The sequence below is a fragment of the Crocuta crocuta genome, unplaced genomic scaffold (assembly GCF_008692635.1).
Source record: "Crocuta crocuta isolate KB4526 unplaced genomic scaffold, BGI_CrCroc_1.0 scaffold154, whole genome shotgun sequence".
Classification (NCBI taxonomy): domain Eukaryota; kingdom Metazoa; phylum Chordata; class Mammalia; order Carnivora; family Hyaenidae; genus Crocuta; species Crocuta crocuta.
Genome location: NW_027530545.1, coordinates 3,274,611 through 3,302,101, shown reverse-complemented (window position 1 = coordinate 3,302,101; position 27,491 = coordinate 3,274,611). Strand labels below are relative to the sequence as shown.

Here is a 27,491-nt window from a genome sequence, read left to right as displayed (position 1 = left end):
AGATCTAAGTATGTCAGGAAGCTTTCCCTCTTGTGACAGAAAAAGCCTACACATATAAAATGGTGGAACAACACACATGATCGTTTGGTCCCCAACACAAGTGCTTTGGAGATGATGCATAAAAAAGGCAACTCTAAGCATCAGATATGGAGGACCCAGGCTCTAGATGGAATTGTAGATTTTAGTGGGGAAACATAAGGGGGGATTGTAGGAGGGACAAATTAGGTATCAGCTGGAGGATGAGGGAATGTACATTCTGAACCTTTAAATGTATTTATTTATTTAAGAAATTGTTTTAACATTTATTTTTGAGAGACAGAGACAGAGCATGAGCGGGGGAAGGGCAAAGAGAGACGGGAGACCCAAAATCTGATGCAGTCTCTAGGCTCTGAGCTGTCAGCACAGAGCCTGACACAGGGCTTGAACCCCAAGCCCATGAGATAATGACCTGACTTGAAGTCAGATGCCCAACTGACTGAGCCACCCAGGTGCCCCAAATGTACTTTTTAAATGTTTGGATGATTGAAATAGACATTGTTAATAATATTTGTATAATATTTAATAACAACCTGAAAATACATGATGGCTTATATTAGGGCTCTTGTGGCCCTAATAATTGATTTGTTTAAAAGAATACAGATCCAGCAATTGCACTAATAGGTATTGACCCAAAGGATACAAAAGTACAGATTTGAAGGGGTACTTGCACCCCGATGTTTATAGCAGCATTACCAACAATAGCCAAACTGTGGAGAGAGCCCATATGTCCATTGAGTGATGAAGGGATAAAGAAGATGTGGGGGGTGTGTGTGTATAAAATGTAATACAACTCAGCCATCAAAAAGAATGAAATCTTGCCATTTGCAATGACCTGGATGAAGCTAGAATGTATTATGCTAAGTGAAATAAGTCAGTCAGAGAAATACCACATGATTGTACTCGTGTAGAATTTAAGAAACAGATCAGATGAACATAGGGAAAGTGGGGCGGGGTGGGGAGAGAAGAGATGGTAACAAACCACAAGAGACCCTTAGTGATAGAGAACAAACTGTGGAGGAAGGGAGGTTGGAGATAGGCTAGATGAGTGATGGGTACTAAGGAGGGCACTTATTGTGATGAGCATTGGTTGATATATATAAGTGATGAGTTACTGAATTCTCTTCCTGAAACCAGTATTGCACGGTATGTTAACTAAAATTTAAAGTAAAAAAAGGAAAAAACCCACAAACTAACNGGTATTATGTCTTTATCAAAATCTAGCTTGTGTGGCTGAGCCGAGTCAGCACACAATTATTATGCACTGCCTGAATGTTGGTCACCTTACTAGGAGCTATAAAGAGGACTTTCCTCTGGGGACTTCACAGCGTGGTAAGGACAGAAAGATATATCAGTAAAATAGATTATGACCAGGGGTCCCTCAAGAAGATTTTGAGGTAGTTGAATAATTTCATTCTTAATAGCAGTTATTTTGGGAATTGTTCAGTTTTTGTGACATCTTAAGGAGTTAAGTGCTTTAAAAAAATATGAAAGTGTCATATTAAACCCCATGTGTGAACTCACTTGTGGATGGTTGGTTGTTACCACAGAAATACCAGTGGCCTTGAAATAGTGTCTTTTTCTTAATTTAAAATCAGAAAAATATTTTAGTAATAAGGGCATTCAAATAATAATATAAAACAATAAAATAAAATATTATTTTAATTACATATTAAAGCCTTCAAGGTTTTATGTTCTTTTTCAACTTAAGAGCAGGGTTTTGTTTTGTTTTGTTTTTTTAACAGGATTTTTTAAATTAACTGAGATTAGATGTACCTGACTTGGTGCTTTTTTCTACCAGGTGCTTTTTTATACATAGAGACGGAAGTTTACCTGAGGGTTTTTTTTTTTTCCTCCACAGCTGTGTAGACAAAAGGTTAAGTAATAGGCTAACTGGAGACAGAACCAGGAACAGAACCATGAAAACGTGCCACGTGTCAGAAGGGCTGCCACCCAAGGACTCTCTTCCTGCATGGCTCAGCTGCACCTGTCGGTAGATGCTGTGGGTCTCCTGGAATGAAGGCCATTAAGATCGATAAGCATATGTGCAGTGAAGGCTAGGGTTTGCCTTTGTCAGTGTGTTTGTATGGATAGTGGAGAGTTATTTCGTACCATGTCTTCTTCTGAACTAATAGGTTTATTTTTAGATTTTTTCGGTAATTTCATCTTAGGCTGTTGCCTTGCTCCCCAAGGTTTTCCATTTCCTACTGTAATTAAATTAAGTTCTGGCTTTTATCAATTTGAAATACAGCATATGAAATGAAGCCGTGTCCATCCTGACCATTGGCAGTGGGAAGCAGATATGAAAATGTTGGAGTTTGATGTTGTGGAAAGAGGGAGGCCTTACACTGGGAGAGCCAAAGTATTGTCAGCCAGGGTATTAGTTTTCTGTTGTTTCTGTAACAAATTACTGTGAACTTACTCACTTAAAATAATTCCGTTTACATTATGGTTGTTTAGGTTTGAAGTCTGACAAGGGTGTTACTGAGTGAAAATCTAGCCTTTCAGGAGGGTTCCATTTCTAGAAGATCTAGGGGAGAATCCATTTGTTTGCCTTTATCTGCTTCTGGAGGCTGCCTGCTCTCTGGTTTGTGGCCCCTTTCTTCCATCTTCAAAGTCAGCATTGGGTGGTGAAGTTCTCTTCACATTGTGTCACTCTGATTTCTTCCCTCCAGCTTTCCTCGGCCTTATTCATCTGTTCTCTTAAAACTATTCTTTCTTTTTGTGCTAAAGTATCCATACCATGAAGCCTGCCATTTTAACCTTTTTAAAAAAAGCTTATTTATTTAGAGAGAGAGAGGGATAGAGAGTAGGGGAGGGGCATAGGGAGAGGGAGAGAATCCCAAGCAGGCTCTGTGATGTTAGCATGGGGCTTGATCCCATGAACCACGAGATCATGACCTAAGCCGACACCAAGAGTTCGGTGTTTAACTGACCGAGCCACCCGTGTGCCCCTCATTTTAACCATTTTAAAGTGTGTAATTCCAGTAGCATTATGCATTAGCATTAAGAAAATTCACCATGTCCTATGATCACTACTACCTTTTCCCAAAATTGTTGATCACCTCAAACATCTGTGTCCATTAGGCAATAATCCCCAGTCTGCATTTTTCCCAGCCCTGTAACTTCTAATCTGTTTTTTGTCTCCTGGTTTAGCCTTTTCTAGATATCTCATATGGGTAGAGTCAGAAACTATTTGCCCTTTAGTGACTGGCCTCTTTCACCTAAGCATGTTATCAAGGTTCAGCCATATTATATTATGTATCAGAGCTTCATTACTTTTTATGGCTGAATAATACTGTTGTATGTATATAACTCACTTTGTTTATCCATTCACATTTTGATAGACATTTGCATTTTTTCTAATTTTGGCTTTTGTAAGTTATGCTGTCATAAATACTGGTATACAGGTATCTAGCTAGTCTTTGATTCTTCTGAATATATAACTAGGAGTGAAATTGTAGGATCAGCCATTAATTCTGTTTAAAATTTTTGAGAACTACCACAGTGTTTTCCACAGTGGCTGCACTATTTTACATTTCCAACAGCAATGTATAAGGTTCAAATTTCTCTACATCATCAACAACAAATATTTTCCATTTTTAAAATTCTTTCTCTAGTGTAAAGACTCCTGTGATTACATTGATTTAGGTGGTGTAGGATAATCTCCCAGACTCAACATTCTTTTTTCTTTTTTTAAGTTTGTTTATTTTTGAGAGAGTGTGCGTGCATGCACGTGGGGGAGAGGCAGAGAGAGAGAATCCCAAGCAGGCTCTGCACTGTCAGCACAGAGCCTGATGCAGGCTTAAGCTCACAAACTGTGAGATCATGACCTGAGCTACAATCTGGAGTTGGTCGCTGAACAAACTGAGCCGACCTGGCGCCCCCCAATCTCAACATTCTTAACTCAGTCACATCTAAGATAGCATCTTAATATGTAAGGACACATTCACAGGTTGCTGAGACTAGCATGGGGATATCTTTGGGAGCCATTATTCTGTCTATGACCGCAAGTCTGTTCTAGAAGTCACAGCTATGTACAAATGAGCTATAGATTTCAGGATGTAGTATTTGGTTCTGGTTGTGGTAGAAATCTTCATTTTTAAGTCAACAGCGTCATTTTTCATGTGTTGTCTCAGGGTGTGATGTTAGAGAGCCTAAACTTGACTTACTTTCTTCCTTTGATGATTCTCATCATAAGGTTGAAGAATTTGAGCCAGTAAGTTGGGCTAACCATGACTATGGAACCAGGTTCAATAGTCTTTTCCAGAGTAATTGGGAAGGGGAGAAGAAGACTAACGATGATCTAAGAAGGCAAAGTAAGGCATGTTGCTGGGAAAGTCCTGGGAGAGAATGAGGCCAGGGCTTCAGAGGAATTGGACAGGATGGAAAAAATCAGCTTGTTTCATGTCAGCAGGTGATAGAGATCACATTCTTAAGGGCTTGATTGTAATGGAATCTGGCTATCTGATGTGTTAAAATTACAGTAAACATTCTCAAAATGTTTTTACTCTAAAGAATCCTATGTCATAGAAAGTTGACATTTATCAGTGGAATATGAACCGTTTCTCTTGATTTTGGTTCACTTTGGTCTGTGCTAGCAAGCCCAGCACTTGAACACATTTGCCCTTATGTTTTCCCATGTTTTCCCATGAAGTAATTTTTTTTTTTTTTTTAAGGAACTTAAGTGTGGCCTCTTGTGTGACTCCCCCATCCCAGTATGCAAGTTTGTGCATGTAGGCATAGCTCTTGGTGCAGTAGTTGGTGGACAATTGGTAAAGAACTATTTGAATTTGAGAATATGTTGGGACCTATGAGGCCTTAGGCTTCTAATGACAATCAGATATGATGTTTGAAAGCAGTTGAGTATTACTTTCCATTATTCCCTTAAAGTTTGAATATGACTAGAATCTGTATTTCAGGAGTTGGTATTGATGGCCAGAGAGGAGGGCTGTGTGATTTTGTTGGCATCTGTTGGGTATTGAATCACTTAAGCTGAGAAGTAGTAGTAGATAGGTACCTATAGGAAAACTTGGCCTCAACTACTATATTTCTGCCTTTCTATTCTTTAGGTAAGTTGGGCTCTCCCACCTAGCCTTACCCGTATTGATGATAATGGCCCTGCAGTTAAAAAGAAATAATATAAACATATGTACATGTGTGTGTGTATACACATATATACCCATATATATACATATATATGTATGTATGTGTGTGTGTGTATATATATAGCAATACTTGTTTGTTTCCATTTGCACAGGGCAGTTTAAGTGTGATGAATTTAAAGCAGTAAATAATTTACATGAGAATTTGAGTAGTTTTTCTGTTAGTATTTACTGGTAAAAACAGATAAGTAGTTTTCTAGCGATTCATAATTTTGCAAATAAAATGAGTTGTTCTATGAATACAAAGCCCTGAGTCAAGGAGGAATGATAAAGACATTGGCAAATGCCGGTACTTATTATGGTAGAAGAAAACCTGTACAGTTGGGAAATGACAGAGGCTTACTAAAGCAGGATAGATACTCAAGCACTGTAGTCACATTCCTTAAACTGCTGCTGATAATAACAGTATCTAACATACATTGAGTACTTACCATGTACAGGATTTTTTGCTAAATACTTGACATGCTTTATCTGATTTACTTTTCTCAAATCTACGTGTGTATACACACACACACACACACACACGGTAGATATAAGTGGGCCTCCTTTCATGATAATGGGAGAAGAGCAGTAGTCACAGAGCGCCTGGGGGATGGCTCAGTAGGTTGAGCATCCGACTCCTGGTTTTGGCTCAGGTTGTGCTTCTAGGGCCATGATATTGAGCCTCAAGTTGGGCTCTGCACTGAGTGTGGAGCCTGCTTGAGATTCTTTCTCTCCCTCTGCCTCTCTCCCACACGTTACATACATTGTCACTCTCTCTAAAATTAAAAAAAAAAAAAAAAAAAGTAATCCTCACATTGGCCTGGATTCCACGTTCTAGTACTGATAATTACCACTTAGATGCATGTGGCCCTTGCCTTTCGTTTTTTGAGTCTGTTTGGTCACGTATAAGTGACAGAATAGGACTAACATATCACAAACTTCTCTTCTAGCCCCGTACTTACTGATTATAAAAATGTTGTGGAAGAGTCATTTGTATTTAGTTCAGTCCTTAGAAGAAAGCCTTCTAGGAAAACAGGGGTAACTAAAGTCATGAATGGGAGGTTAGACGTAGGTATCATCAACCCAGTTCCCCAGAAAGGACTGCCGTCCAGTCACATTTTATTTTGAAGATTAACTAGATGAGGGAGCAGGCCGATTTCTCCTCTTGTAGGCTTGGCTGGCTGCAGTGAATGATATTAATACCCTCGGTGATTAAATACAAATAAAGCGGCCATGAGAGATGTCTGACTGATGATTCCTTTTGGAGACTGTCGGGCCGACTGCCGGAGTCCTGTGCCAGGAAAGATGCTGTGTGTATTTTAGCAGCATCCTCTAGGCTAGGAGGGTACTGAGCTTTAGGATGTAAGGTAGTTGCTTGGAACTAGAAAGAAATGGTTTGGAGGTTGGTTGAACGGAGGTGCGGGCCATGTATTGAATTTGCAGCCTCCGTCTGCTGCCCTAAGGTGTTGCAATTTTAAAGTGAACTCGTGGGAGAATTAGTACATTACTTAGTGATGCACAGAGGAGAAACCCTTTATCTTGAGCACCCAGAGGTTTGCTTTTCATAGACATTTTTGAGCTGATGGAGTCTCACTGCTTGTCAAATGAAGTTGAAATTCTATGGTCTGGTCCTGGACCTGGCCTCTATAACTTGGTCTCACACTGTCCCCTCCTTACGCTCTGGTATATTCTGTATAGTGCACAGTCCTCTGCCTTTTTTGTACACTCCTACCTCTGTTCACTTCATCTAAAGAGTTAGAATAATAAGATCTAACCTATTTAGCGTCTTCCATGTATGTATTTTGTGCTATATGCACTATCCAATTTAATTTTTCTCCGACTCTGAGGCAGGTAGTATTATCATTACCATTGTCACCATGGCTTCTCATCATGATCACCACTATTGCCTCCATTTTGCAAGTGAAGGAATGGAGGTTTAGTTTAAGTAATTTACCCAAGATTATAGTATTTGAGTTACTACAGTTAAGATCACCACCCAGGTGCTGCAGCTCTAGAGCCCAAGTATTAAAAACCATATTACGCCATAAATTGCCATTCTTTACTGCCCTCCTCATACATCCAAGCCCAGTCGTTTTCCTTTAACAAAATGACAAAAAGTAATGGCTTCTCTGAGGTTTGGTTACATTATGTTACCAGTTCTGTTTTGTATTAGTCTACTCATCTTGCCTTGTGTTTCATTGAAGCCTGAGCTTACCTCCTATTTGCATCTCAATCTTCATTTGGGTTTATTGGGGATTATTACGTGTTTACAGAGTTGCCAGGGTACCTGGCTGACTATAGATTTGACCAACTAACTCTTTTGGGGGGCATTCTAGTTCACATTTTTAAAGATATTGAAGACATGTTAAAATACCAGTACGTTGGGATGTCCGGGTGGCTTAGTCCATGAAGTGTCTGAGTTGAGGTCATGATCTCACAGTTCGTGGGTTCAAGCCCCACATCAGGCTCTGCACTGACAATGCGGAGCCTGCTAAGGATTGTCTATCTCTTCTCTCTCTGCCCCTCCCTGACTTGCACTTTCTCTCCCAAAGTAAATAAACATTAAAAAAATACTAGGATTTTGTTTGAAAAGATTAATTGGTTAAATAATGTGCATTTTCATCTTAACCTAATATGCTAATGATGGAGTCTCTGGATATTCAAGTAGAATTCATGGATTGTTTCGTCGAGACAAGTCACAATTTAGAAACACTTAAGTGTCATGGGAAAGGGGTGATCATACAGGTCACTCTTCTGAGTCCTGGCTTTGTCACCTATCCCATGCAGGGAAGAGTTACTTAATCTCCTTGTCCTTCACTTTTCTTCTCTGTTAAATGGAGAAGATAATACCTACTTGTCAGGATTATAAAGCAGATTAAATTGGCTAATGCATGCAGAGAGCCTGAGTGCCCCAGACAGAGAAGACTATCAGTAAATGGTACATCTTGTTGTTTTTGACCCTTAGCTTTGATTCTGACCTTCCATTTTAAATTACATTTACTGGCTTCTTCAGTTTGTGACTTTCATTTTCAGTTGCTCTTTGATTCAAATCGTGTGGCCTATGATCACCAGTAATAAGTGGTAGAATCAGGATTGGAATCGAACTAGGACAGCTCTAGAGCCCAGCCAATAAATCCCTGCCCCATGCTGCCTCGTTCAATCCAAGGCCACACTGTGTTGCCCAGTCATTTATGGCCATCCATCCCATTTCCTTTCTGCAAAAGGCAATGGTTCTGGAAAGGGGGAAATGAGGAGGTGTTTGCATACAGTGTTTCAGTTTTGTAATATGAAAGAGTTCTAAAGATCAGCCCTAAATATATAGTTAATACCCCTGACCTGTACATTTAAACATGTGGTTGGAAGGGCAGATTTTATATTATATGTATGTGTGTTTTTACTGCAAATTTAAAAAAAAAAAAAAAGGCTCCTTCTTTTGAGTTCCCATGAAACTTTTATACCTTTATCAGTAAGAACTCTAAAAGATTGCCTGAGCTGTTTCTCCTGTGATGTGCTTTTCCTTCCATAAGAGACACTGCTGGTAAAGTCCACGTTCTTTTCTTTTTCTCTATGCAGGTGGTTATGGAATAAAAGACCTTCTGTTGTTGAATCTGGTGACTTAATACTGGGAAGTTTTAATTTAGAGATTATGAGAACAAAGGTGTATTATGATTACATAAGATGTATTTGATAGGGCTCACTTTCACTATTGTGTGTCTGCATATCACTTTGGGTTTCTCAACATGAGCCTCAAGGATATCAGGGAAAAAGAAGGATGTTCTGCAAGTTTCTCATTGTTCCCATGAACCTAAGATAAGAACTGATATCACAAAGTTATGTTGCTAGGTTCAGAATGATTTGTCGCTGTAAGTATAACTTTAGATGTATAGAGCGTCAGACTCTTTTTAACCATAATTAGTGTCTCCATGAAGCACCCAGAAACTTGGATATTCCATTGTTATTTACCTTTGAGTTTTCAAAAGGTTTTAAGATGGAAAGCCCATTTAAAAAATCATATAAAATAGTAGAGTTGAGCAGAAAACCGGAATATAAGCCATAAATGTAACTACAACTTGGGGTAGATAAATTCTTACAGTTGATGTTGATCTGAATTTACTAGCAATAAGGGCGCCTGGGTGGCTTAGTCGGTTAAGCGTCCGACTTTTGCTTAGGTCATGATCTCGCGGTTCGTGGGTTCGAGCCCCGTGTTGGGCTCTGTGCTGACTGCCAGCTCAGAGCCTGGAGCCTATTTCAGAGTCTGTGTCTCCCCCTCTCTCTGACTCTCCCCTGCTCACTCTGTCTATCTCTCTCTCCTAGAAATAAATAAAAATATTAAAAAAAAAAATAAATGAATTTACTAGCAATAAAAACAAAACAAAATGAAGTTCCGGTTCTGTGATTTATTATGTGTGGAAGAAGAAAGCCTATGATGTCACTTTTCTTTTTAGGGAATTGTTGCTGAAGTTGACCTTGAAGATTGTTTTCCCCCCACGAATTCTTGTTTGGAAGATAATTACTAACGAGTAATAGACATTATCATTGAGGTTTCATAATAAACAGAAGCACTCTTTAGTGTATAGACTTAAATGGCTGAAACACAAATCCTATGTCAGTGAAGATATTTTCAGACTGAACAGTGTTACTGAGTTACGTTGCATTTCATTTATTAGCAACCTGCATAGTGCTTACTCTGCTATATTCTGTGCTAGACACTGGGGATTAATGGAAGAAATTGTCCTTGAAGCACTGAGTCCAATGGGGAATTTAGGTTGGCAAACAGATTATTAGAGTGTGTGAGTTGCTATAATGGGGACATGTGTACCAGGCCGTTGGAGCCCGAGAGGGTATGTTGTCTTGGAATTGTTGGGGGAAGGTTCTAATGATACATGATATTTGAGCTGATTCTTAAAAGTTTGGCTGGTTGAAAGGAAGGAAAGTGACATTTCCCTACAAAAAGAATGTTCGTGGATGCTCTAATTTATTTTAGCTAGGAACTTGTACACTTAAGAAATAATTAACATCCACTAAACTTTTCAACTCAAATATCTTATGTCTTCATTGGATGTTTGGCATGTACTTGAGTGCAGCAACTTCATGATTAAAATCTCTTCTATTCCTATAGTGCACATATTCTGGCCCATAGTCAAAGCCCAGTAAATACTGGATGGACCGATGGATGAAAGGAAGGAGAAGAGAGTCCCATGTCACAGATAACACAAAGTATAGATGAGGTAGAGTTGTCCAAATGTTTAGCTTGAACTCTGGAGTCCTGCCTTGTGCAATACAAAAGTAATGAGTTCATTCTAAAAAAGTTTTAAGGGCAGTTCTTACCAGCTAATCACAACATCCTGGACTCTAGCCAGGCCTCTGTGGAGTGCCTGCTTTTGAATAGAGCTGCTGCTACTTGGTCCCTGTAGAATTATTAAGATGTGCACTGTATGCCTGAGCAGTTCTGAGGGCTGACCCGTGGAAGAGGTTGTTTCAGATGCCTGGTGAATGATGATCAAGTGCAGTACTCGTTTGGGTTTGTTGACGCTGAGCATCTTTTCCAGACAGTGACTAGCCAGCAAGCTCAAAAACACTTATTATGACTCTTCCCATTCAGAAAGATAGAGACGACTTCTTGACCTTCAGATTCATGTGTTTACTTGCTTGCTTGACTATTCTTCAGGATTTCTTACAGCTATCTCCGACCTAAAAGGGGTCACTTAGAAGTTGCATAGCTCACCACCTCCTCCAGAACTGTGCTGCCTTTTATGGTATGCTCCTTTCTTTAAATGGATGGACCATTTACATGGTGACTCAGGGCAGAAGCGTAGTATTAATTTGTGACATCTTCCCTTAGCGCTTAAATCTAATCAGACAATTTCAGTTAATATTTTCGACATCTGTCCACTTCATTTGTGTCATTGGCGTGTCCAAGCCATAATCATGCACTTGAACTACTGGCCTCTGCTTCCACTTTGGCTGTTTCTAATCAGTTCTCCACATACATGTAGGATAATCTTTGTGAAATGTAACTTGCTTATGTTGTCTTCTCCTTATGAGTCTTCAATGGCTTGGCTAAAATAAAAGGTATTTGTCCTGGCCTACGTGGCTGGGCATGATACAGCCTTAATTTAGCTCACCAGCTTCATCTTTTCCTCATTCAGTCTCTTACCTTCTCTCCACTTACAAGGACTATCTTGTGGCTTTTTGACGTGCCAAGCAGTTACCTGGCTTAGCACCTTTTCCCCATTTCCTTTCCCCAGTATGCTGTTGTCTACTCTTGACCTAGCTCCATCCTTCTCATTTTTAGTTAAATTGTTACTTTTTCCTAGGGGATCTTTTCAGATGGTCCATTCTAAAGTTGCCCTCTATAATCTCTGTCAGGACTTCACGAAGTTTACGAAGATGAATTCCTTTCATTTGTATCTCCCCTACCATACTGTGAGGCTTGGTGGGGACCATATCTCTTTGGTTCCCCAGTGAGCCATGTAGTAGAGAGCTTGCATAAGGATGGTGCTTCAGAAACACTTGTTGAGTGAAAGACTTTAATTGAAATAAAAGTTGATTTGGATAGAAAGGTAGTAGTAGCAGGGCCTGCCTCTAACTCCTGCAGCAGTGTTTGCAAGTTGATTCTACTTGAGTGTCTGGTAGAGTACTAATGGAAAGTCAATTACTACTATTTTGCCTTGCTTAAAAAGAAAAAAAAGATGCATTTTTACTGCTTATTTTGGGGAGTCTAACAGACCAAATTTAGGTTTTGTTGTGCTCTTGCAAAGCTGTACAACTTCGAGCAAGTTAACCAAGTTCTCTCAAGTCTACTTTCCCATATATAAATTGGGGAGAAGTGTATCTAATAAGCTTGTTACAAAGATTTTTATGAGATTATGTGAAGTGCTTCATACAGTGCCTGACACTTTAGAGGAGTTCAGACATTCTTTTTCTTATCCCCTTTATATCTCAAGAGATTAATAAGGACTCAGAAAAACTCCTTTAACTTACCTCATAATCTTACTGTTTTCATTTAATGCATAATTACGCCCAAGAGTATTAATTTGGGGGTCAAAATCAGTTTAGGAGGAAATAATCCATCTCTAGGGTACACATAAGCAATGAGGTACTGGTTATTTAATGGTCAATAACGTTGGTTCCCCCTCAGAAAGGTAGACATGGAATTCTCCTTTGTCTTATCCCAAGAGTGGTTCTTTGACATTGTAAAACTGTAGTTACAAATAACTACAAGTAGTTGTTTTTCTTTCTAGTTCCCGTAGATATTCTATGGAGATAGGTGATATGAAAACATTTCCCCATTTTTGCTACTTTTATGGAGAATCCTTAGTAGTACTATTGAAAACTCTGAAGTCCAAAACTCTTCTGTATATGTTAACAGCTTTGGGGGCAATTACAAATTGTAATGGTCTGAAGACCAGTTGTTAGATTCAGATGGATTGGATTCAAATTAGTAGGTGGTCTACAACTACCATTTCCTTAGGCATACCACTCTGGATGCTAAATTGAGTTTAAAGGAAAATGCTTGACTTGTGTCTGTCAAAATTATCAAAGTTAATTCTCTGTCATTAAGTCAGAGTAACTGATCCACCCTTGCCTCTATTAGAGTTATTCCACTGAATGATAGGAGACAGTAACTGAGGCATGTTGAATTGCTTCTCTATAGGCCATATCTTTCAGAGAGCTAGGGGCTCTCGCATTAAAAGTTGAAGACCTTTGGGTTTGTCTACTCAAATACTGACCCAGGCAAGGATCTGTATTGTTAATTTAGGGATAGTTATGATTTAAAGCATTGTTATGAGGGGATACATAGGCAGTTAAGACCTAAGACATTAATTGACTATTTAGCTTAGTTTACAGCATGGAAACTTTAGGGAGGCCAAGGGAGTGGATATGAATTCCTTCTGGAGCGCTCTCACTCTGCCCTGTTCTGTGGCCAAAGATCTCACCTCAGACCCAAGCCAAGTATCTTGAAAAAGTGTATAATTGGTCATTTGGGATATTGGACTAAAAACATGTGAATGTGGGCGCAAATCCATGACCAACACTACGGGAGGTGTGCTGTATTGACAGAAGGAGGTCTGTATGAGTTCCGATGTCTAGACATCTCCTTTAGCTCCAGGTCGGTTTCTCACTGCAAACCCAGCTTCATAAACAATACGGCTAACCTGAGAGTCATGGTTGCTAATGTTAGCACATGTCATCTCCCAGAGGTAACAAAAGCCACTTGCACTGTTTTCAGGGTTTTTTTTTAATTTGTTCTTTGACTTAAAATAATCTATGACAGTAAACGTTGTCTGTCAGTGGTTCTGGTCATTGAGTTTCCTTTTGGTGTTTTCTGTTGTGTACCTGGTGGGGCTGCAGTGTTTTAAAAGGAAATTGGGATCATACATTCTCAATGACTGAGTAGAATGGGAACCTACTATTAAATGAAGAAATAATGCATTATGTTTGATGAAATGCAAGTCTGATAGTTCAAAGCAGACCACCTCAGATGTCTCTAGTCTAATCAAAATGATTTGATGTTTAAATGACTTCTGTGGGGCATTTTGGTTTAATTAGATGCTAGGAATTGTACAGAAGTCATACAAGACCCACTTTAGTATTCTTTGGTCTGCCTGTGAGTTAGCTACCCGTTAGCAGCCTGATGTGGAATGTGACCTATCTCTTTTCTTTTCTTTTTACAGAATGCTATGAACCTACCCCCTGACAAAGCCAGGTTACTGCGGCAGTATGATAATGAGAAAAAGTGGGAACTGATTTGTGATCAGGTAAGACACAGTGATGCTTTAATCAAGAAATAATAAAAGAAGAAAGCTCAATTTCCTCTCTAAATATGGTAGACTGTTTCTAGGATATGCACGGATTTGTTTCGTGACTCTTTGCCTTCCTGTTTCTTATGACCAAAGGTAAAGCTAGAAAGTGACCTCTTTCATTAGTGCATTATTTTAATTCTCTCCTTTATTTTCAAGCATTATTAGACTTTCTGGGAAATCTGGTCAGGTGCCAAACTGAATTCAAATCTGTTTTTCGGTTTTACATAGCAGTTTATGCAGCTTGAATAATACAAGTCCTCTAGTTGGCTTTCTTGTTTAGGTACATTGATGGATATTCATGCAAGAAGGCAGAGTGTTTATAAAGAAACGATGCTTAGGCTGATAAGTTATTTCAGATCGCAGCAGTTCTCCAGGTGTTTTAGTTTTACCGTTATAACATTTAGATTCTTCAGAGAGAGGTAAAAAAGTGAAATTCTCCATTTTGCTTCTTTGTACTCTTAAAATTCTCCACCTTAGTGGTCCACTGGTAAGACCTTTGAAGTATTTCCTTGCAGCTTTTTAAATGTTTTTGTTCTAAAACCCCCAAATACATGAATGTACACACTCTCTTTTCTGCCTCTTGGTGCATTCGTCAGTATATATGTTTCTGCCCCATTGTTTTAAATGGTATGGAGTGTTCCATTGTAACTGGTAGTTTTTTTGGCATTTGGTTGCAGTGTTTGATATGGGTTAGGTGATTTAAATCTTAGAAAGGTCACTCTGTAGATAATAGGCTCTTTACATTAACTTTATTTTGTGCCATGAACTTCAGGGTGGTTGTTTCACCCCACCTTCTGCCACCCTGAAAATTTCTGGGGAGTGCTAACACTGCTTCCTGGGGTCTCTACTGTGGCCACAGCATGTATCTGAGGAGCAGAAGAGGTTTTTTTATTGCCCGTAGGTAGAAGTACTACCCTAGGGGATAACCTGTCTGCAGTTGACGTGGAGCTTCTGGAGGGTTCATTGTGTGTGGTTTCACCTTAGCTTCTACATTCGCACTGTAGTGAAACCATGGCAAATACCCTCCCCTCTTTTCCATGCTGTATTTGAGTGTCAAGAGTAGATAGAAACTGAAGAGGAAGCTTACTGCTTTTATGACCGTGATGCAAAAGAGGAAAATTTGCTGACACTTGGATTCTCCTTCCTTGAGAGTTAGTTTTTTCATGAGTATTCTCCAAACCAGTTATTATGAAGAAAAATGATTTTACCATGACAGTGAACAAAGATGATAGGGATAATTATTATTATTTAAAAAAAATTTTTGGGGGCACCTGGGTGGCTCAGTCAGTTAAACGTCCAGCTTCGGCTCAGGTCATCATCTCACTGTTCATGGGTTCGAGCCCCACGTCAGGCTCTTCTGACAGCCAGCTCAGAGCCTGGAGCCTGTTTCAGATTCTGTATCTCCCTGTCTCTCCGGCCCTCCCCTGCTCGCTTGCTCGCGGGTGCTCTCTATCAGAAATAAATTAAAAACAAACAAGCAAACAACAACATTAAAATTAAAAGAAATGTTTAATGTTCTACTTATTTTTGAGAGGGAGAAGATGAGAGAGAGAGAGAGAGAGAGACAGACAGACAGACAGACAGACAGACAGACAGACTCCAAAGAGAGGTTCCAGGCTCTCAGATGTCAGCACAGAGCCCGATGCGGGGCTTGAACCCACAAACTGTGAGATCATGACCTGAGCCAAAGTTGGACGCTTAACCAATTGAGCCACCCAGGTGCCCCCATAGGGATAATTAATGTAAAGGAAAATTAATCCCACAAATGAGGACGGGTGTGTGTGTGTGTGTGTGTGTGTGTGTGTGGTGGTGACAATTTTAGGATGACAGGTGGTGATAGCACAGGCAGAGGAAAGTCACTTCGGAGGCTGTTTTGTTAGCACTGTGGGGAAGTTCAGCACTTCCTCAGACCTGCGGGTTCACTGGCCATCAGGCTGCTCTACTCCTTTCTAGCTTTATTGAATTGTTACTTTTTGCCTCTGGTAGCCAGAAAGAGCAGATTGCTGCTGTTGGAAGATTTCTAACAGCTATACTCTTCCCTTAGACCAAGTGTGGCTTCATAGGTTTGATGGTGGGTCTAGGGGAGTTGGAGCTGAGAGAGGGGCAGACCAGCTAATGATGTTTCTGGTTTTCAGATTCTCAGAGTTGAACTTATCATTGCATTTAAGTGTTAATGTGCCGCATCATGGAGAATTTCGCTGTTTTGTCTGTTCCTTCTGGAAGTTTCCTCAACACATGCCAAAAAAGTTACAGACCGAAGTGGCTCCATCAGTTTAGAGGTGTCCTGGGTGATTTATTAGTAAGAGTGAAATATAATTATTATTGCCAGGATTTACTAAGTAGACTTTCATTCTTTTTTTTTTTTTTTAAAGTTTGTTTTTGAGAAAGGGGGAGAGAGTGAGCGCATGTGCATGCAGAGGAGGGGCAGAGAGAGAGGGAAAGAGAATCCCAAGCAGTCTCTGCACTGTCAGCGTGGCGCCCAGTGTGGGGCTTGAACCCACGAACCATGAGATCGTGACCTGAGCTGAAGTCAGATTCACCCCTAAGGATAATTTTTCTTTAAAAAACTTTTTTCTTTGTAATGTTTATTTTCGAGAGAGAACAAAACAGAGGGTGGGCAGGAGTTGGGAGTTGGGGACAGAGAGAGAGGGAGACACAGAATCTGAAGCAGGCTCCAGGTTCCGAGCTGTCAGCACAGAGCCTGATGTGGGACTGGAACCCACATACAATGAGATCATGACCTGAGCCAAAGTCAGACGCTTAACCAACTGAGCCACCCAGGCGCCTTTCTTTTTCTTTCTTTTTCTCTTTTTCTTTTTCCTATTTTTTTTTCTTCTTCCTTTTTCCCTTTCCTTACTTATTTTTATTATTTTTGAGAGAGAGAGAGAGAAGGAAAGAGTGAGAATTCATGCAGGCTCCACACTTAGTGTAGAGCCCAAAGTAGGGCTTATGCACTCCCAAAGCGGGGCTCCAACTCATGACCATGAGATGATGATGTGAGCCGAAGTCAAATGCGTAATCACCTTAGCCACCCAGGTGCCCCTGTAGATTTTCTTAAGAGCTTTGTATTTTAAAAAGCAGTCGTATGCATTCATATCCCTATTTGACAGATGGGAAAAGAGAGGAAAAAATGACTGCTGAAGATGACATAGATGTTTAGTGGTAAAGTGGCCTAGGTGGTCTGATTCTGGAAAACATGCAGATTCAAGGAGCCTGGAAAACATGCAGATTCAGGGAGTCATATGCTCACCCACTGCTCTTTTCTTCCTTCCTCATGAAGTGCTCATTCGTATACTTGAATACTACTAAACAATAAATAAAAAATACAGGTTGTATCTGTTTCTTTGGCTTGCAGTTTCATTGGGTTTCCTGAGAGAGAGAGACACAGAGAGAGAGAGAGAGAAACGGAGTTCTAACTCAGGTACCAAGCCGTGCCTGCCTACATTATCACTGTGGTGAACTGCTATGTTTGATTAACCATTAGTAATTTAGGAAATTGTAGCAACAGAAAGTTTTTAGTCACATACACGTAACCCATTGGTATGTCACACACATAAACACCATTTCTCCTGTGTATATTTGTGAGGGGAGGGGTAAAAACTATGAGCTTAAAGCATTCATAGTGTACTATTCATACGGTAAATGTCAGATATTGTTTAGTGGTGGAATGTTTATCTTGTTACCTACATGGACCATCTCAGGTATTTATATTTGCTACCTAACCTGTGTTTATCTGTGGTACATAACCTGATGGCCTCACAAAATATATTTGCTTTTAAAATTCCACTTATATGGTGGGGTGTCAGCCTGGCTTAGTCAGTAGAGCGTGTGACTCTTGATCTCAGGGTTGTGAGTTCAAGTCCCATGTTGGGTGTAGAGATTACTTACAAATAGAATCTTAAAAAAAATTTATATAAAATGTCCTGAATAGAAAAATCCATAGAGAAAATAGATTACTCATTGCCATGAGCCAGGAGGGAGAAGGGAGTGACTGTTGATGGGTACACATTTTTTTCTTTGTTTTCTGTTTTTGCTTTGTTTCGGTGTGATGGAAAGCACACCAGATTACTTAGTGGTGGGAATTATATTGTAGTGATAGTTGCATTGCCTTGCAAATAGAAAAAAGTTGTATGCCTCTTTTTTTTTTTTTTAACGTTTTTATTTATTTCTGAGAGAGACAGTGTGAGCGGGGGAGGGTCAGAGAGAGAGGGAGAATCTGAAGCAGGCTCCACGCTCTGAGCTGGCTGTCAGCAGAATTGGGTTCTGTGCTGAGTGTGGATCCTGCCTAGGATTCTCTGCCTTGTCCCTCCCCCGCTTGCATGCTTGCTCTCCCTCTCTCTGTCTCAAAAATAAAAATAAATTAAAAAAAAAAAAAAATAAAGGGCGCCTGGCTGTCTCAGTCAATAAGAGCATGAGACTCTTAATCTCAGGGTCCTGAGTTCAAGTCCCACTTTGAGGCCCACAACTAACATTTGAAAATTATTTTGAAGACTGGAGGCAGTATATGTAAAATACATACATACATGGACTCCCATTTGCCATTTAATAGATGCTCCATAAATGGTGTTGCTGCTTCTGATTCTCCTTAGGGGCCCAGATATTAAATACTGGGACCATTTTCATTTTTTGTCTTTAGCTTGTCTTCAAAAGATTCAAGGAAATTTATTGTATTGAATCTATCACCATGTGTTACTTAAATATGCTTGATGGTTTGCATGCATGTTGTTTGGTGCTGTCAGCAAAAACTATAGCTAGAGATTTCAGTCCAGGAAAATACCACGGCAAACCCTGTGTCTTACTTTAGAAGTCTTAAAACAATGACTATAGTGTTGTCACTGATACGTGACCCATAAGACACTCCCTGGCCCTGATGCTTTCTCCCCAAACATTGTATGGAATCCAGATACTAATTTTATTTCTTTGTAAGCAAATAGTACAGATACATTATTGTCATAAGATACCTGTTATAGGCAAAGGGCTCAAGGTGCACAATGAGCACTACAGAAATTTAATTCCAAAAGAAGTACGTGACCAAGAACCTCGGAGGGCTAATGGAGAAATGATTTCAGGTTTCAGTTCCATGAAAAATTGTCATGTGGACAGTATGAATAACGGAACTGGTCATGTTTCTCCTTTTTATTTCCTTTGCTGCTAGATTGCTCAGAGCCAAATTTGTGGCCTGCCCTTACCAAGTACACATAACCTTAGTGGTAAGTGTTGTGTTTATCAGCCTCATGCATGGCTTCATCTAATGTTTTCTGGCCACATTTTCCCTCCATACTGATTTCTTCACTTAAAAAACATCTTGTAAGGAGTTTTAAAATTTCATAGGTTATCTTTTTGAACAAGATGAAGGTAAAATATGTTGGGATTACTAGTGAACAAAAATTACATCACTGTTGATTGCAAATTTTCTATATGCTGTGGGCATTGAACAAACGGGTGTGTTGACTTCAGTGTTTTTTTCTGGAGAAGCAAATAGGAAGGGTCCAGATGAAATCATCTATCATGATTCAGCTTGGGAAAGACCATCGAGTTGAATATAATTCATCAACCTTCTTATACGTTCATAGTTGTGTTAGTCTGTCACTTTAGGTGTTTAAATATGCCCCCTTGGGCCCCCCAGGCTCATTAGTGACATAAGAACACTGATTTCCAAACTCCAGCCACGAGTCCTTTGAATTAGTCCCTGTTACACTAGGCACCTGGACACGGTTCATGGAAGTGAAACTTGCACTTAGGTCAGTAGCTCCTGTGACTTGTCAGGGGATTTTTTTGGAGGAGTGGGGCTTAGTTCCTAAATGTGGCTCTGCTTAGTGATTAAGTGGAAGTGGTTAGTCAAAAATTCAGGACATTGTAGATGACTAATGCTGATGGGTGTGGATTCCATGAATGTGTAATCCAGGCCCCAAGTGTTAGCGGTGCCACACCTGGGCTTGTTTCGAAATTGCCCTGTGGCTTTGCCGGTGCCAGTGGTCAAGATGTGCAGTTTTTGGGGGGTGGTTTGGCATGGCTCGACCTTGCCCCCTAATGGCTGGCGCTAGCTTTGCATTATAGCCTTAGTGAGAGATGGGGTCTCCCCCTTCCTTCACTTGTATGGGATGGATGTTATGAGAGAAGGAGGTTAAAAACAACAAAAGCAAAGGTGAGAGTGAAGAGGTGGCAGGAAATTATACCCACTTAGAGTCAGCTTCCTGTGTTAAGCACTTCAGGGAGGTTGAATTTCAGCGCTCAGGGCTTGGCCGGCAGCCGGATCAGGAGAGGGAAGGTCCTGCTGCCACTCATCCAGAGCAGAGCGAGTCAGGCCAGCGGCACTGAGATACCCACTACAGCCAGAGTTGCACTTTTGTCTTTTTTCAACACAACTAACCCACGTCATTTGAATGTATTTGATCATTAAGAACACAGTTGTTGTTAAACTCTCCATTTTTATTTCCTAATATTGTTTCTTTCAGAAGATGAGAAAGTTATTCGCTGGATAACTTGTATCGGTAGTTAAGCCAGTTTTCTGCTGGAGTAGAATTTCCTAAAAGAGTAAAGAGCAACATATTGCTGATTTAAAAAAAAAAAAAAGTTCATAAGTCAGCTAGAGCTCTTCTCTGCCAGGTAAGCAAATATGACTAGTGCAGATAAGTTAATTACCGTGGGCTGTCAGGTTCTAGATGATAAGGGCTTGTCCTTGGAGTGAGGGGTGATCAGTGAATAGCAGCATTGACAGGAACGTGTTGTAGCCCTTTTGGGTGTTGATGGCTGCCATAGTAGTTATTTGAACAAGCCTGCGGACCGCATAGACCGTGGGGAGAAAGGAAGGGAAAGATAACGGNGGTGTTGATGGCTGCCATAGTAGTTATTTGAACAAGCCTGCGGACCGTGGGGAGAAAGGAAGGGAAAGATAACGATGTAGCAGTTACCTTATTCTCCTGTCTCTGTTCCTTGCTCCCAGACTCCAGGCTTCATCTGCCCTCAGCCCCTGTCCCCTAAGTTCCAGGCTTTGATGCTACATTTAGCCACACTAACTTCATTGCGGCTTTACCAGCTGTTGGGTTAGCAGACAGCCATTTCTCCACCCCATGCCCCTAATTCAGTCCTCTGCATAACTGATGTTTTTACTATATTTAATATTGTCTGACGTTAAAATTGTTTGAATTTTTGCCATATTTCCCTAGCTGGTATGTGGAAATGCTATCTAATTTTAAATCATGACTGGGTTTTTGCAATCTGTGCAATCCTTTTAAAATTCTCTTTCAAACCCTTACTTGTCCTTAGTCATTTTGAGACGTGGTCTTCTTCCTCTATGTGATCTTTCTGTTGGCTCTGCATTAGTTGGATTTTTGTTTGGTATTTTGTTTTGTAGTTTTAGCCTGTTAGAAAAAATGGTGTGCATCTTATAAACCTGAGAATTTTCTCTTGTAGCCAGTAATGTCATCACAATTAAAATGAATAATTCCTTGGGACTATGTTTTGCCCAGTTCATATTTCCCAGTTTTTCTATAATGTTCTTTCCTTCTGGTTTGTCCAAATGGGAATCTAGTCCAGCATCCACCGCACATTGCATCTGGCTGTTTAAATTCTTTAATTCTCCTCAAATCTAGAACAGGATGCCCTATAGTGAAGAAACTAGGCAAGCTGTCTTGTAGAGTGTTTTGTTTTCTGCATTTACCCACTTTTCTAGAGATATTTGAACACCTGAATTTTCTACTAACTAGAAGTCCTGTGTCAAGGCATGATGGACTGATGTTGAACATCTTTTTCTAGAATATCATAGATAAGTGATGTCTGATGTGTCAACATTAGATAAAACTGGTCTGTCATATAATTGTGTTTTTCCCCTTGAGCCGAAAGGGATCTGTGGCATGTCACTTTGGCACTGTGTACGTGTCTAGATACCTCCCAGCCTTGTGCCAGGTGGGGGTAAAACCAGCTGATAGCTTACATTGCTTCCCTTTCTGGAGGAGTTGCACAAAGATGATTTTATGGTTTCATTTTCCTCTTACATTAAGCCAGCAACTGGAGCCTGCCTTCAGCTGGGTTTTGGTTTACCCTGGAATATAATTATTTTTAGGATTCTTTCCTTCCCTTTGCCGTTTTTCAAAGTAAAGATTTAGTTTAAAAGATATCTCAGAGGGTGGCAAATCAGTTCCCTCTGGCTTTCTGTTAAGAGCATCATTGTGAACTCAGGGTTTCCATAATCTGTGTACGTCAGTCAATACAATATTATTTTGAAGCTTGTGTTATCAGTCCTTTGATATATTGAGAATCCTTTCAGGCTGGTTCCTGTACCTTTTTGATGCGACTGTTAAACCTTGAGAGCTTGTTTCATGGTATAAAACCTATCTCTTAGGCTTAACTTGTACCTTCCTCGCCTTGGACCTAGAATAAGGTGTTTCTCTAAGGAGCCCTATTTTTTTTTAGTGTGGGTGTTGGAGGGAAGAACATGAGAGGCTGAGACTTTCTCGGCTGCTGGGTCAATACCCTTCTCAGTTCAAGTATCTAGACCTTCAAAATATGTGTAAAAAATTATGAGTTCATATTGATATTTCCAAGTCAATTTTAAATATTAATTTACTTAATTTCTTTGATTTTATAATTATCACTTTTACATTGAATTGTTGGAATTGTAACATAAATGTAATTTGTCTTTTCTATAATACAAAAATGTTTTAAAATAGCATACCAGTATCATTACTAACCAAAACATTTGTAACTAAAATTACTGAGTGGATAGTTACTTTTGCAGTTTTGTGTCCCCACAATGTATCTTACCAAAGAAGCAGGAAGTACTCTGACTTAAGTCACTTGATAGAGACGCCTACTCTGTTATTCACGTCCCGTTAAAGTAACAAAAAGATGCTATGTTAGCTTTATGTGGCTACCATAACAAAGCACTATAAACTCTGTGGCTTAAAGAAGCAGAAAAGGATTTGGTTGCAGTTCTGGAGGACAGAAGTCCAAAGTCAAGATGTCAGATGGCTCATGTTCCCACCAAAGGCTCTAGGGGAGAATCCTTCCTTACCTCTCCCAGTTTCCCGTGACTCTTAGGCATTCCTTGGCATGTGGCCACGTGACTCCAGTCTCCGCCTCCATCTTTACGCAGCCTTCATCTTTTCTCCCCTTGTTTATTTCTCTGCTGTGTCATTTATGCACATTTATTACTGGATTGAGGGCCCACCTGGGTAGGCTAGGATGATCACATTTCAAGGAACTTTATTACATCTGCAAAGATCCTTTTATCAAATACAGTTGCATTCACTCATGTGGGGTTGGGACCTTAGACCTATTTTTCTGGGGGCCACGATTCAAACAACTACATATACCAAGATATGTGATGATTTACATAATCTTGTCATTCATATAACAATCCAAGTTGGTACTGTTGACCTTTCTACACAGTTAATCACGGACCCAGATGAAGGTGTTTTCAACATATAGCTTCAGCTTTGCTTTGAGGTTGGCTCCAATCAAAGGCAGAACAAACAACGAGGTGCATACCTGGGAGGTTTTCCAAAGCAGCCTTGGAAGTAGCCTGAATCACACAGTCTTACTTCATTGGCTGCACCTGCAAAGGAGGATGAGCAATGTAGGCTGGGTGAATCTGCACAAAGGGGAAAAAATGCTTAGTAAAAACTAGTCTCTTCCGTGGTTATCACTTTTGATAGTCGGATCGTTTCACTTGTCTTAGGTTATATTCAGTATTAAAACTTGATTTTCTTGATGTATTCATTAATGTTTTCTTGAATAAGCACTTAGTGGTCTAGGGAAGGGAATGCAAAGAGAAAATCGAGGGAGTATGGATCTGAAGTTTTCCCAAAACAGGTGCCTCATGTAATACTTTCAGTCTGGAAAATCATTTGCGTTGAATGGTTTCTGATATCAAAATAAAATAAAAATCGTTCTGAGTTCCAGCTCTGTGCTGGACATGAACTGGCTATGGGTTGGGACATGTCTTTTTGCCAGATTTAAAACAAACAACATTTTACCTTTGGGCTGTCTGCTGCTTGAGATTTTAAAGGGACTGTCTTCCTTTTCGTAAAGTCTCCAAATCTGAAGAAAGGTACTGAGTTAGTTCCTGTTAAAAAGAAAGCAAGTTTTAGGATGCCTGGGCCACTCAGTCAGTTGAGTGTCCGATTCTTGATTTCAGCTCAGGTCATGATTCCAGGGTCGTGGGATTGAGCCCCTTTCGGGCTTCGTGCTGAGCATGGAGGCTGCTTAACTAAGTTTCTCTCTTTATCTCTTTCTCTCCTCCACACACACACACACACACACACACACACACACTCTCTCTCTCTCTCTCTCTCTCTCTCTCTCTCTCAAATTAAAAAAGAAGAAGAAGGCATGTTTCTTTCAGTTTAACTCCTGAAAGCAAAGTTTCCCTTCCATTAAGATTGATTCTGGGTGTCTGATTCTAATGCACTGGGGAAGCAGTCAGGGGAGGGGATGCCAGCTCTCTGTCTGTTGAGCAGCCTCACATGTAGTATCTCCAGAGTTGTGGAAAATTGAATCTGAACCTAGAAGCGAGTTTACATCTTTCTGCTACCAGAGGTTTTCTTTATCATAGGCTTTTTGTAGTGGGGAGAAAAGATGCTGGCCTATTTCATGGGGATTAGGAAGGGGGGCAGAAAATAGAAGGTGGAAGGGGGGTGAGTTTCTCCTTTTGAAACTAATCCTTTTTGGCAGCTTGTTATAAATGCTCGGTTAGAAGTGCTGTTCTACATCAACAGCCAAAGTAAGAAACCCAGGGTTCAGTCTGATTTCAGGCTTTTAGGTTATCTTCTGCCAGAATGAACATCATATGACCTGCCTTCCTGCCTGGTAATGCAAATGGAATTGTGGACCCTCTTCCCAGCGCCTCTTAAAATGACTTCGTTGCCTTAGACAATTCCATTATGTTGTTCGAAGTGAACTTTATTTTATGAACATCTTTTGTAAACTTGGGAATGCTATTCTAGGAATGGAAGAGTCATTCAGCCAATTTAATAATGCATGTGGATAGACTGAGGTTGACCTTTGACACCATCTTTTAAAAAATAAGTGACTTAGTAAGGTGTATTAGCCAAGAATTCCAACTAGGTTAACACAAACACTACATTGTTTTAACACCAGAGTGGTAACTCATAATTTCTGCTGTGGAAATATGTGTGTGTTCAGCTTTCACACATATAAANATTCTAGAAAGTACCATAATGGCTTGGAAAAACTTTTTCTTTTTTTTTTTTTTTTTGAAACAAGTGCAAGTGGATGACCCCAATCACAGTGTGATCGTGGTTCTTTTTTATTAATCTATTCCTTAAGTAAATGATATGCACTGAGAAGAGGGATGTGTTAGATGCTATGACCATAGTGCTTCAGAAAATAAAATGCTGACTCAGAAAAAAAAAAAGGTTGAAAAAAGAGTAAGATATCATCTTAAAAGTAAATTCTGGATAAATGTGTAACTGAACTTTCAGCCCATATGTTCCCTCCTACTCCTCTGTAGCATTCATGGCAGATCTTGATAAACTTTCAAGTAAGTGTTTTATTTAGTTTTAAATGTTTGTTTATTTTTGGGAGGGGGGAGGGGCAGAGAGAGAGGGAGACAGAAAATCTCAAACAGGCTCGACACCGTCAGCGCAGAGCCTGACAAGGGGCTAGAATTCACAAATGTTGGTGAGATCATGCATGAGTCAAGGTAAAATCAAGAGTTGAATGCTTAACCGACTAAGCCACCCAGGTGCCCCATAAGTGTTTTAAAAGAAGTTATTTTTTGAAATCATTAGGGGGAATTGAGGTGTCTGTGGGGTCTTTATCTGTGTTACAGTAGTAAAACAGCATTTTGATGATTTCACTGAAATACAGAAATGAAAATTGGTTTTGATTTCTAATTAGACTGTAGGTGCCTGAGGTGCAGGGAGATAGGAAGAAAGCAAATTAGAAATGAGGTTCAGGTTGGGGTGCCTGGGTGGCTCAGTCAGTTGGGGATCTGACTTCAGCTCAGGTCATGATCTTGCGGTTCATGCGTTTGAGCCCCACCCACGTTGGGCTCTGTGCTGACAGCTCAGAACCTGGAGCCTGCTTTGGATTCTGTATCTCCCTCTCTCTCTGTCCCTCCCCTGCTTATGTTCTGTCTCTGTTTCTAAAAAATAAATAAAGTTTAAAAAAAAAAAAGAAATATGGTTCAGGTTATGTAAGGAATGGAGTGCTGTATTTAGGGGTAGAGACTGTATATATTCTACATCCACTTGGTGGGCCAGACCATATCTTGCAGTAGCACCTTCGTGTTCTAGAAATACCTTCGTTAGGGAGATGCTGGTTACCCTTAAAGCCCCACTGGTTTTCTTCACAAGAACTTTGACACAACTACTGGGCTTGTATTTTTAGGGTAACTTGCCAAGTCCCATCTAAAAGCCTGTGGAGTGAACACTTGTAATAGGTTGAGTACTATGTTGTAGATCTCTGTCACATTCAGCAAGTGTCCTCAACGATGACTGGCTTCAGAGGACCTGCTTCTAGTTCCCACTCAGCATAACCTGTTCGGGTATTGTCTGAGAACTTGATCTAATGACTAATTGAAAAAAAAAAAAAAAAAAAAACTAATTTTGACCATGTGATCACAGGTTGAAACTCTTGTTGCCTTTAATCTTGTGATCTGAGGATGCAAAGAAAGGCTGATTAAAGAAAGTAGGTGTATTAAAAAAAAAAACAAAAAAAACAAAAAACCCGGGGGGGTTGCGCCTGAGTGGCTCTGTCGGTTAAGCGTCCGACTTCAGCTCCAGTCATGATCTCACAGTCCGTGGGTTCGAGCCCCGTGTCTGGCTCGGTACTGACAGCTCAGAGCCTGGAGCCTGCTTCAGATTCTGTGTCTCCTTCTCTCTCTGCCTCTCCCCCACTGGCTTTCTCTGTCTCTGTCTCTCAAAATAAAGACATAAAAATTTTTTTTAAAAAAACAAAGTGGGCATGTATTGTTAAATTTGAAATTATGGAAGATCTAAGGACAAACCATAAAATATCTAACTGAAGCTTAATTTAAAATTTTTTTTTAAAATGTTTTTTATTTATTTCTGAGAGAGAGAGGGAGAGACACTGTGAGCAGAGGAGGGTCAGAGAGAGAGAGGGAGACACAGAATGTGAAGCAGCCTCCAGGCTCTGAGCGAGCTGTCAGCACAGAGCCCGACGCAGGGCTCGAACCCAAGAACTGTGAGATCATGACCTGAGCCGAAGTCAGACGCCTAAGCGACGGAGCCACCCAGATGCCCCAGAAGCTTAATTTTTAAGATGTAGTTTTCAGGTTAGTATCTAGGAAACTGGGATGTGTTTGGGGTGTAGGGAGGTGGGATGAGGATAATGGTGAAGGTGGTGGATTAAACAAATCTCATGAAATGACAGTGAAGATAGAGTAATGGTTAATGGAGGTAATTTAGACCTGGGTGGAAAAAAAACTGACACAAATTCTAGAATTTTAAATTCTTTATAAATGATTTATGCTGTAAATGGTTTTGAAAAACTGAGAGGTTTATAGGACCCCCTT

The 27,491-nt window shown here is 40.1% G+C and overlaps 1 protein-coding gene across 1 annotated transcript in view; it reads left to right on the top strand.

Annotated features, from left to right (window-relative positions):
• FMNL2 (formin like 2) overlaps positions 1 to 27,491 on the top strand; it is a 311,228-nt gene that overhangs the window by 166,499 nt on the left and 117,238 nt on the right. The window contains exon 2 of the mRNA XM_077767821.1: positions 13,862 to 13,945. Within this exon, the coding sequence (XP_077623947.1) occupies positions 13,862 to 13,945 (84 nt within the window). The remainder of the gene's footprint in view (positions 1 to 13,861; positions 13,946 to 27,491) is intronic.